We start from the raw sequence: 10,682 nt of genomic DNA on the forward strand, positions 1-10,682 counted from the left end.
CGGGGCCTCCGCGCTGCGCGTCGGCGATTGGCTGGCGGGGCGCACGTGACGCGGGGCGGGCGAGCGGCGGCGACAAGATGGCGGCGGGCAGCGGGTGGGCCGCGGCGTGCGAGAAGTTCCGCAGCGCTAGGACGCTGTCGGCCGTGGAGTCGCGCAAGGACCCGGAGACGGAACCCTACCGATCCAAGTACAGCGCCCGCGCGTTGCTGCAGGAGGTGAAGCAGCAGCTGAGCGCCGCCGAGGATTGCTGCGAGGCGCGGCTGCTGGCCGTGCGGCGGGCCGTGCTGGAGTACGAGCTGGGCGTCAACCACACCGACACGGAGGAGCTGTCGGCCGGCGAGGAGCACCTGCAGCGCTGCACGCAGCTGCTCGAGCCGCACCGCCTGTCCCGGGACTGCGTCTCGCTCTACATACAGGCCCAGGTGGGCGGGGGGTGCGGGGCTGGGGCTGCGCGAGGCGGCTTCGGGTGGCGGAGTGACCCCTCCGAGCCGAGGAACGGCCCGCTCCTCGGGGCTGCGGGGCTGGCGGAGGTACGGCACAGCGGGAGAAGACTGGTTTGCGACCTTATTGCGGTCCCTTCGCTTTTACTTGCTGCCCAAGTGAAGCTGAGGGATGCTCATGTTCTCAGTCTTAAGCGTAAGGAGAAAACACTGAAGAATGTGATCACATCCTTCTCTGAATGTTCGTGTGGTGACCTGTGCCTCGCGACAGCTGCTGTGCATTTATACGCACGCACACACATGCTTTCACTGAAGTAGAGCAGTTGTCTGTGTGTCTGTCAGAAATGTCTGCTGTGATTTAGGAAGGGCTCACGGTACTTCACTGCCACACAGCGTAAAGCTGCGGAGGGATTGTGTGGTCCGGCGAAGCACGGATCAGGCAGTGGCTTCTCTTTCTCTACGTGAGGAGAGGCTGTAATGAGGTGGAGGTCACCCTCGGAGCAGGTAATAGCAATAAGATGGGAGGTAATTGCCTCAGTTTGCACCGGGGTGGTTCAGGTTGGGTATTAGGAAAAAATTCTTCAAAAGAGCAGTGATGCAGTGGCACAGGCTGCCCAGGGATGTGGGCAATGCTTGGAGGTATTGCAAAGCTGTGGGGATGTGGCACTGAGGGATGTGGGCAGGTGGTGGTGGGCTGGGTGAGCTGAGAGGGTTTTTTCCAACCCCAGTGACCCTGTCAGCTTTTAGTTATTTGGGACTCATGAGGTTACATCTGCTCCTTGTCCTTCAGAGGGGTGGTTTGGGTACTCTGCTGTCAGTCTGTTGCCAGTGGTGTGATCTGAGGTTGCCTGAGAAGTCAGGCAAAACCAAGGAGCATCTTCTCAGTGTTTGCATGGGGTGCTCACAGTGTGCTGTTGGGGCATTGTTGCCATTATGGCTGAGGGACAGGGATTCAGGTGCCTTTTTAAAACTTTTTCATAGAATGGCTTGGGTTGGGAGGGACCATGGAGCCCCAATCCCTGCTTGTGGGCTGGTTGCCCCTAGCAGTTCAAGCTGCCAATCCGTGGCACTGGGCACCTCCAGGGATGGGACAGCCACAGCTCTGGGCAGCAGTGCCTCATTGCCACTGCAAGAGAATTTCTGCCCAGCGTTTTTGCTGATGTGCTGGAAATAACACCTGAGCATTTCAATAACAAACAAAAACCAAGCCAAAACAACACTGAGTATCAAGGCTGTTGGTGGTCAGCAGTGGCTGTATTTGTACATGAGCACGTCTCTAGTGCTATAAAATACATTGTCACCTCATTGATGCCTGTTTTGGCAAGGAGGAGCATTCCTTTTCCTGCTGGGCCTGTTTCTATAGTTGTTCTCATTTGTCTTTTTGCTTAAGGATGCATGTGACGATTTCTGTCTAATTAAATTTGGTCAATTCCATTGCACAGCTGTGGGTGAAGTGTTTTTGTTCATAGCTGTCATGATACATGGGGCTTTCTCTCAAAACATAATAAAATAGAAGGAATTGAAAGGGCTACAAGTCTGACGTACAGCTACACGTAGGAGCTTTCTGAAGGTTTTTATTCCCAGTCTTATTAGATTTTGTGATAACATATGCTAGGAATTAAATTAGTCCATTAAACATGGATCTGTAATTAACATCTCATCTTCATAATAAAATTAGGGTTGTTTTTTGTAAAAAGTAGGTGCAGTGAGATGTTACCATGCACGTTGCTGTGATATTCACTCCTTTAAGCTTATAGCTTTTGCATCACAGCAGGTTTTAATTTCCTTGTCAAAACGTACATTCATTCCTTTAGCACTTTTTCCCTATTAGATTTTTCCATGAAGACACAGTGGCAAATTTCTATGTCTGTGACTCTCCTTTATGATTTCAGAGTTGCTTGAATCAGAGGTAGAACACACCGTGTAGAAAAAGCTTTCTATATGAATGTACCAGAGATAATTTAGCAGGGTAAACACGGAAAATTGCCATTTGTGAGGTGACTTTGTGTGCTTGCCTCTGTGAAAACCCTCTTCTTTGAGCAGCTTACAATAAAATGGGTGGGAACAATTTTTGCCTTTTGGAATCTGGTATGTTAGGAGTGTGTGTGTATGTAGACATGTACATAGCGATGAAGAGTGATAAATTATTTGAAGAAAATGTTTAGTGTAAGTGGAATTGATTGGAAAATAATTGTTGTTTTTCCTTTTAACTTCAGAACAATCTAGGTATCCTGTGGTCCGAAAGGGGTGAAATTAAAACCGCACAGACTTACTTGGAATCTGCAGAAGCCTTGTATAATCAGTACATGAAAGAGGTACGGTGCTTATTAATCTGGCAGCAGGTCTTACTTTCGTGCACCACTTACAGTTTTGATAATTGTGGAAGAAAACATACAATGGAACTTGAGTTTCTGAGCTTCGTGGTGTGATAATGCTTCTGAAAAACAGTATGGTTTGTTTGCTGGCATAGAAGGCGTAGGAGGATCACTTGATAATTTTAGCATGGATCTGGGAAAGTAGTTTGTCTCAGGAAATAGTGATCCTTGTTATAGGGTCTTTGAATTGATACTCCAGTGCTGAACATGGCTTCTGATTTAGATCGTCCTACTTTTGTCTTGGGAATGCTGTAGGAGGTCAAGCAATTGCTTTCAGTAGGAAAAGGAAAACAAACTGTATTATCTGCATGGTTTGCTCTGACTGAACATAATATCCTGCTGCGCAGAGGCAAGTAGTTCAGCTTGTTTCAAAGGGGACAATCTTCTGAACAGCTAAACCCCGTTTGCATGTTAAATGATGTTCTGAGTTGTGGATTCTGCTGTGTATCAACAAAGGCTCCCTTGTGCTATTGTTACGTTCTTTGCAAAGCCTTTCCAACACAATCTTGCTTCAGGGACAGGGCAGTTGTTGAGTGAGCTGAAAATATTTGTGGCCTTAAAGGAGCAGTGTTCTGTGTTTCAGGTTAAACAGAAGGTTGTTTCATGAAATTATGGTTTTGTGGGGATATGGCTTACAGTACAGGTTACTCTCATGGGAATTTTAGCAGAGGTTATTCCTTGCTGGTTATTCCCTGCCATAGCGCTGCCTTTGTAGCTGTGCTAGTCTATGGTTACAGGATAGGTAGTGGATATAAGGAATTAAAAAATGCCCATGCTAAAAGTCTTCTGTTTTCCGCCTTCTGGGTCAGTTGGTCTAACTAGAGATACTAGAGATCTCTCCACAGACCCTCAGTGTAATTAATTCCTGATGTTCATCTTTGATATTTATACCCAGCCAAGCATGATATTGTTAGCTTACTTTTGTTAATTCCAATATTCCAACAAAATCTTTCTGTTCTTGTATGAAGAAAATAAGCCATCTTGTACATATCACAAGATATATCTCTGTAAAGATTCGGACAGAGTTTTTGGTTTAAATAACAAAAAAAAAAACCTCAATTCAACTTGCATATGGGTCATGTAGATCAAGATTTAGCAGCTTCATCTTCCAGACACATTGCCTGCTGTCTCACTCATACAGTTGAGTAAATAGTCTCACCAGCTTGTGAATAAAAGGACTTGGAGTCACGTCAAGGCAGCACGAGCAGTCTTTACAGCTGAGCACTCCTGACATCATGTTCCTTGCAGTACTTTCTGCAGAATGTTTTCACGTTGCAGATCAGTGCTGCTGGGCAAGTGAACATTTCATGCTTGCAGACACGCTTAGTAGTAAATGCTTTAAAAAGCATCATGTAAAGCCATTTTGTTGCTGTGCAATCTACAGACACTCCATTTGTAGTCCTGTAGAATTTAAATTACGCAAACAAGGTATTACAAGCCAAACACTTTGTATTTCTGTTTGAAATCACAGAATCACATGAAATCATGGCCTTCTTTCCCTAAGTTTCTTGAGGTTTGTAGAATTGCTCCAGAAGTATGGCAGTCAGATAGCAGCTCGGCAGAGAAGGACCTGGGGGTCCTGATGGACGAGAGACTGAATATGAGCCAGCAGTGCGCTCTGGCAGCTCGAAAGGCAAATGGGATCCTGGGCTCCATCAGGAGAGGGGTGGCCAGCAGGGACAGGGAGGTGATTGTCCCTCTCTACTCGGCTCTTGTGAGGCCCCATCTGGAGTACTGTGTCCAGGTGTGGAGCCCTCAGTACAAGAAAGACATTGAGATTTTGGAAAGGGTCCAGAGGAGGGCGACTAAGATGATCAGGGGGCTGGAGCACCTCCCCTGTGAGGACAGGCTGAGGGAGTTGGGCTTGTTCAGCCTGGAGAAGAGAAGGCTGCGGGGTGACCTCATTGCAGCCTATCAATACCTGAAGGGAACCTACACCCAGGAGGGGAGTAAACTCTTCAAAAGGGCTGATAACAGCAGGACTAGGGGAAATGGTTTTAAGTTGAAGGAGGGAAGATTTAGGTTGGATGTTAGGGGGAAGTTCTTTACTAGGAGAGTGGTTAGGCCCTGGAACGGGCTGCCCAGGGAGGTTGTGGATGCCCCGTCCTTGGACGTGTTCAAGGCCAGGTTGGACGGGGTCCTGGGCAACCTGATCTGAATGTGTATGTTTGGTGGCCCTGCTAGGCAGGGGGGTTGGAACTACATGATCCTTGGGGTCCCTTCCAACCCGGGTGATTCTGTGATTCTGTGTGATTCTGTGTGATTCTGTGATAGCAGTAGATGCATTATGTGAATCTGTTCAGTTTAGAAATGGAAAATAGGTAAATAGTCTGCAGCCAGAAGAGGGAGTCACAAAGTAAGAGAAATGTATCTTCCTGAACCTATCATGTTCATCCATGCAGGATGGAAATCCTCCTCTGGATCCCAGTGAACACTTCATGGCAGAAGAAGAAAAGCTCACAGACCAAGAAAGATCAAAAAGGTGGGTGAGTAACAGCAACCTAGATTTTTCTTATTTTTATTTTGATTTTTGTTTAGGAGGTTGTTTTTAGGGACTTAAGAAGAATTAAGAAGTCTAAAGATTTTTTTCTTTTCCAGGTTTGAAAAAGCCTATACACATACATTGTATTATCTGGCACAAGTCTACCAGCACCTGGAGATGATTGAGAAGGCTGCTCAGTATTGCCATACTACTCTTAAACGGCAGCTTGAGTACTGCGGCTACTACCCGGTAGAATGGGCACTTAATGCTGCTACCTTGTCACAGTACTATCTCTCTAAGGTAATACACCTCATGCTTTTCTGCTGTAATTACATAAGAAATTGTTTACCTCCACACGTCTTTATTGCCTCTAAATAATCCACTGAGCCAGGAAATACTTCAGGTCTTTCTTTAGGGGTTATGTCCAGACTACTCAGGTACTTTTTCCTTTACATAAGTCTTTTACCATACCTACGTCAATTAATGCTAATTTCAACAGCAATTCATGATTTCCATGTTTTTTGATGCACTGACAACCATAATCATTAAACAAGGCAAATATGAGTAAAGAGATCTGACTCTCACTTGTAATGTTGACTTGTTTGTCCAGCTGATACTGTTTAACGCCCTCTGATACCACCAGAAGGCGGAAGGAAGTGATGGTAGAATCGATCAGAAAATGTTCACAATTGTTCTTGTGGCTCTGGTAGCACAAAAAATGCTTAGCTAAAAATATTGCACTCAGTGTAGGTGTGGAAAAAACGTACTTTCTTCCAGTGTCCTGGGGAGCAAGCTGCTGAGCCTTGGTTCTGTAGTTTGTCTTGTGCCCCATTTCTTACTGCCTGTGATGAGGGGTTTAGCTGAGAGCAACCTTTCTGTTCCTCCCATTGGTGATAAACTGTTGTTTCTGTCTCTCTCAGCAATGCTTCATGGAGTCACGGCACTGTTTAGCAGCAGCCAGTGTCATCTTCAGCCAGGCTGGACAGGTGCCATCTACTGAAGACAGTAAGTTCATATAGAAGTGTTCCTTGATAAACAAGGTGAATTGTGCATCATTAGTACCTACATTAAAATGAAGCCTATGTGTATGTACTAAACTTACCCAAGTGTTAAATTTTCAGCAATCTTTTTCTGTTTACAATAAATTGGCTTGTATTTATGTGCAAAATACAGCTTGCCTTGACTTCTGAATTGTCAGAAGACAGTAATTCAATGATTCAAAACAAATACTTCCTAGGAATGGTTTTTAAAGGGGGGGAAAAAAAGAGAACTGACTATAGCTTTAAGGATCTGTGGTTATGTGACAGCATCAGCATTCAAATCCTCTGTTGTATGCTTATGCTTTCCTTATCTACAGCACAGCCTTTTACATTCTAAGTCTTGGGCAAATGACAGTTTCAAAATGACAGAGCTTAACTCACGGAGAGTGAGCAAGCACCCAGGGCAGCCCTAGAGTGAGTTTTTAACTCTGGCTTATAACAGTGCGTATTGTTCAGCTTCTAATGGTTTGAGCTGTTCAGAATACAAGCACTTTAATCCATTGATGTTATTACAAGTGAAATAGAATCTTGAATAGGTTCAGATGAATTCTATTTAATCCACTGTCACTGAACTTCAGTTAGTTTCATTGCTTTTAGAATTTCCCTTAGCTCAAAAACACAGAACTCTGTGCAGTTGCCTTTGAGGATGGTGTCCAAAAGACTTTTATGTTCAGGGAACAGGGCTGTCAGAGTTAAGTTATACTTATCTGTAGGCTGTTTTCAGACAATATATTTTATGAAACATTCAGTAGATCTGAGTGAGTGTGTGTTTACAGGCTTCTGTAGCTGCCTGCCTGCACGGTTGTTTTGATTTAATATGATTCATGAGCCAAAAATGGAGGTTATATGTTCAGTAGGAACAGAACACAGGAGCACACGTGCAGTTATGCTGTAGAATTCAGGTCTGAGACTGAGAAGAGTCCTGGTTGTGCTTGTACTTGATAAATTTCTTGTGTGACTTTTGGGCGAGTCAACCAACATTTATCTGGGTTTCTTCCTACACTAAACAGTGATATTTGAGTCTGTTTGGAGGAGTGAATTTTTCTCTGATATTCACTTTTCCCAGAACAAAGAGCAGGGCTGTGGACCTGAAGATCACTGTGCAGAAGGCACTAGCTCACAGAAAGTCTAACACACAGTTAACATTGGCCACTCTCAAGCACTTTCCTTCTGTCTTGTTAATCAGTATATAAAGAGGTGCACAAATGTGAAGGTGCCTTTTTGAAATTAACAATCATTTCCTTATAAGAACAACCTGGTTCTTTTATGGAAAATAACAAATAGAGCAGATCTGAGTCTGACCTTTTATTTGGTGGTAAGGAACGTTCGCATCTCTTCGTTGTTCAGCAAGCTCAGTGCCCTCTGCCCAGAGAATGGGAAGTTAGTTCTCTCTCTAGAAACCCTTTTTTGTTTTGAAAATGAAATCTCAAGACTATTTATAGCAGTGGAGAGAACAGGGGGAAAAAATACTGGAGTTGTAGAGCTAATAGGTACTACGTTGGTACCAAAGGCAGTTTCCCTTAATTTTGTTCCCTTTTTTGACATTGAGTCTGGAATCTGTCACTGACAGAAGCAATTACTGAACAGGCAGATGAATCTTAGAAAGCAAACTATTGTTTTTTTCTCCTGCTACAGAGAGACATGAAAATCTTTTCCAGTAAGACTCCTCCAGAATCAAAAGCTTTCTAAATGTGCATTCCTTTTTGAAGAATTCATGCGTGACACATCCATGTTAATCTGCATGGGTTTCTGCCAGAATGACAGTTTACAGAATTGTTATATGCCCCAACACAGAATGTATTTTTGTCTAACAACGAGGAAAAAAAAAACAAATATAAATAATGTATTCTTTGCACAACATTTGAGGTTATTACTGGAACACTTAAGCTTTTCTGAAGGCTATGTGCTTATGTCCATAAACTAGATGAAGCAGAGCAAGACCAGCAGGACCTTAGACAGAGAAAAGCTGAAATTGCAAGGTGCTGGATTAAGTATTGCTTGAATCTTCTGCAGAGTGCTCGGAAATTACTTGAGGTAACTGGAAATCTTTTCTTTTGTTGTTGCTTAAAAAATCTGTTTTGATGCTTGTAGCAGTAATTGATTCATAGCTGGTAGCAAATGATGAACAATCGTCCAATGAATAATTCAAGAGATGCTGGAAATCTAGCAGGTACTTCATGTCATGCCTAGACTTTATTGCAGTACTTAGAAATAAGAAGGAATGGGAGATCAGCTCTGTAGTGTGATCAGTGTGCTGCTTGTACAGCAGTTTCACAAATTCCCCTCCTCTCTGTTGAGTTTTCTCATGCCTTGATTTTTGGCAGATTGGTTTCTTAGTTAACAAGCAGAACATCTTGCATTTCTGTATGCTCATATTTTCATGCGGAATGCTTAAAAATGAGCATTTGCTGAAATCCTCTACTAAAACAGGAGCTTTCATGGTTTGGCTGTGTTGTTGCAGAGTGGAGAGACTTAAATTGTTTTAGCATCGTTATTGGTTTTTTTTTTTTTTTTTTTTTTTTGTAGAATGTAGATGTTATCAATGTGGTTTTTAGTGAGTATAAGGTTAAATAACTCATGTGTCTTGTCTTGTTTGGTTGCTAATTACTTTGTGTTTGAAAGATAACTCAGAAGAAAAATGATGCAGTGCAAGCTTGTCTTTGCATGGCACGTGTTTTTAATTAGTATGCTGTATCTTTTCAGGATAACATAGGAGAGCTGGATCCAGACAGGCAATTGGAACTTAAAGCCCAAAGGAAGAAAGAGGAAGATGAAAAAGAGAATGGCATGAAAAAGGCTGTGCTTTTTGGGACAAGTGATATATGTGACTCTGTGTTAGCCATGGAAGAGAAAGTAAGCAGTGTATATCCTTTAGATTTTCAGGAAGCCAGAGAAATCTTCCTAGTGGGTCAGAACTACGTTCAGGAGGCAAAGGAGTTTTTTCAGGTTGATGGTTATGTTACTGACCATATTGAAATTGTTCAGGATCACAGTGCTTTGTTTAAGGTGCTTGCTTTCTTTGAAGAAGACTATGAGAGACGTTGCAAAATGCACAAGCGTAGAATAGACATGTTGGAGCCTATATATGCAGACTTGAACCCACAGTATTACCTGTTGATTAGTAGGCAGCTTCAGTTTGAACTAGCAGATACCTATTATGAGATGATGGATTTGAAGGTAGCTATTGGTAACAGGTTGGAAGAACTAGACTCACACACAATAAAAAAAATTAACTCTCTGGCTCAGTTAGCCATCAAATATTATGAACTCTTCTTAGATTCTTTGAGGAACCCAGATAAGGTGTTTCCTGAGGAGCTCGAGGAAGATGTTCTTCGCCCTGCAATGGTGGCTAAATTTCATATTGCACGACTGTATGGTAAACTTATTACTTCAGATAGCAAAAAGCAGCTGGAAAATATGCAGACGTCATTAGAGTATTACATGTTTCTGGTAGACTATTGTGAGAAGCACCCAGATGCTGTCCGTGCTGTTGAAACTGAGCTAGAACTCAGTAAGGAGATGGTGGGTCTTCTTCCAACGAGAATGGAGAGGCTAAGAGCAAAACTGTGTCCATTCATATAAATGTTTGACTTGAAGGAAATGTGTGCTATTAAAATGATACCTGTCAAAATCAGCTTCTGGGCTGATTAATAGAACTTAAGTGGCTACAGTTTGGCCGTCCAGCTAGAACCTGCAGTAATACAACCTTCTGGGAAAAAAAGAGCTCTCTGACTTAGTAGCTCACCACACTAATGCTGTAAACCTTAAATGTTAAGTGAACGTCCAGCTGATGCTTTGTATTGCTTGTCTGTACATAAATATAAACCTTTTCTCCTTTTTGTTTTTTCCTTTCACTTGGGATCTAAGTGTAGTGCTGTACAAAAATGGTTTCTTCTGAGACTCTATTGCTCTGGGAAAATTTTTCTAAGAAACTTAAGGCATGTTCTTCCACCTAGAAAACTAGAAAATATTTTCTCTCTTCTAACCTTTGTCCCCAGAAAACCCTATGCACATGAAGGGAATTTTATTTTCTATATTTATTTTGTGATGCTTGATGTTTGTTTTTTCTTTCCCTGTTAATTTAGATGTAACTGATAGAGGTTCAATAAATGAGTAGCTTGGCTAAATATTTTTCAGACTCCTTTGAATTCTGTTTCCTTTTATGTTACTAAGATATACAGTACAACTGCCAAAATACATAGTGATGAAAGTGTTTCTGAGCATTTGAACTGCCAGAATGCTGAGCAAGAGAGCAGCAGACTTTATGAATGGAGGTGGGAGGGGAAACCCTGCTCTTAATACTCCTATAGGAAACTGCTGGTGTAGAGATACTATGATACAGTGC

At 42.9% G+C, this 10,682-nt stretch overlaps 1 protein-coding gene across 1 annotated transcript; it reads left to right on the forward strand.

The window, feature by feature from the left end:
- Positions 1 to 69: 69 nt before the first annotated feature.
- On the forward strand, positions 70 to 10,466 carry LOC122175550 (kinesin family binding protein). Its single transcript, XM_042863292.1, has 7 exons — positions 70 to 422; positions 2,657 to 2,755; positions 5,218 to 5,297; positions 5,414 to 5,597; positions 6,218 to 6,302; positions 8,262 to 8,371; positions 9,041 to 10,466. The coding sequence occupies exons 1-7, from the start codon at positions 78 to 80 to the stop codon at positions 9,917 to 9,919; spliced, it is 1,782 nt and encodes a 593-aa protein (XP_042719226.1). The 5' UTR covers positions 70 to 77; the 3' UTR covers positions 9,920 to 10,466.
- The last annotated feature ends 216 nt before the right edge of the window (positions 10,467 to 10,682 follow it).

This window comes from Lagopus leucura, unplaced genomic scaffold, assembly GCF_019238085.1.
Source record: "Lagopus leucura isolate 7727_CA_CO unplaced genomic scaffold, USGS_WTPT01 Super-Scaffold_739, whole genome shotgun sequence".
Lineage (NCBI taxonomy): Eukaryota > Metazoa > Chordata > Aves > Galliformes > Phasianidae > Lagopus > Lagopus leucura.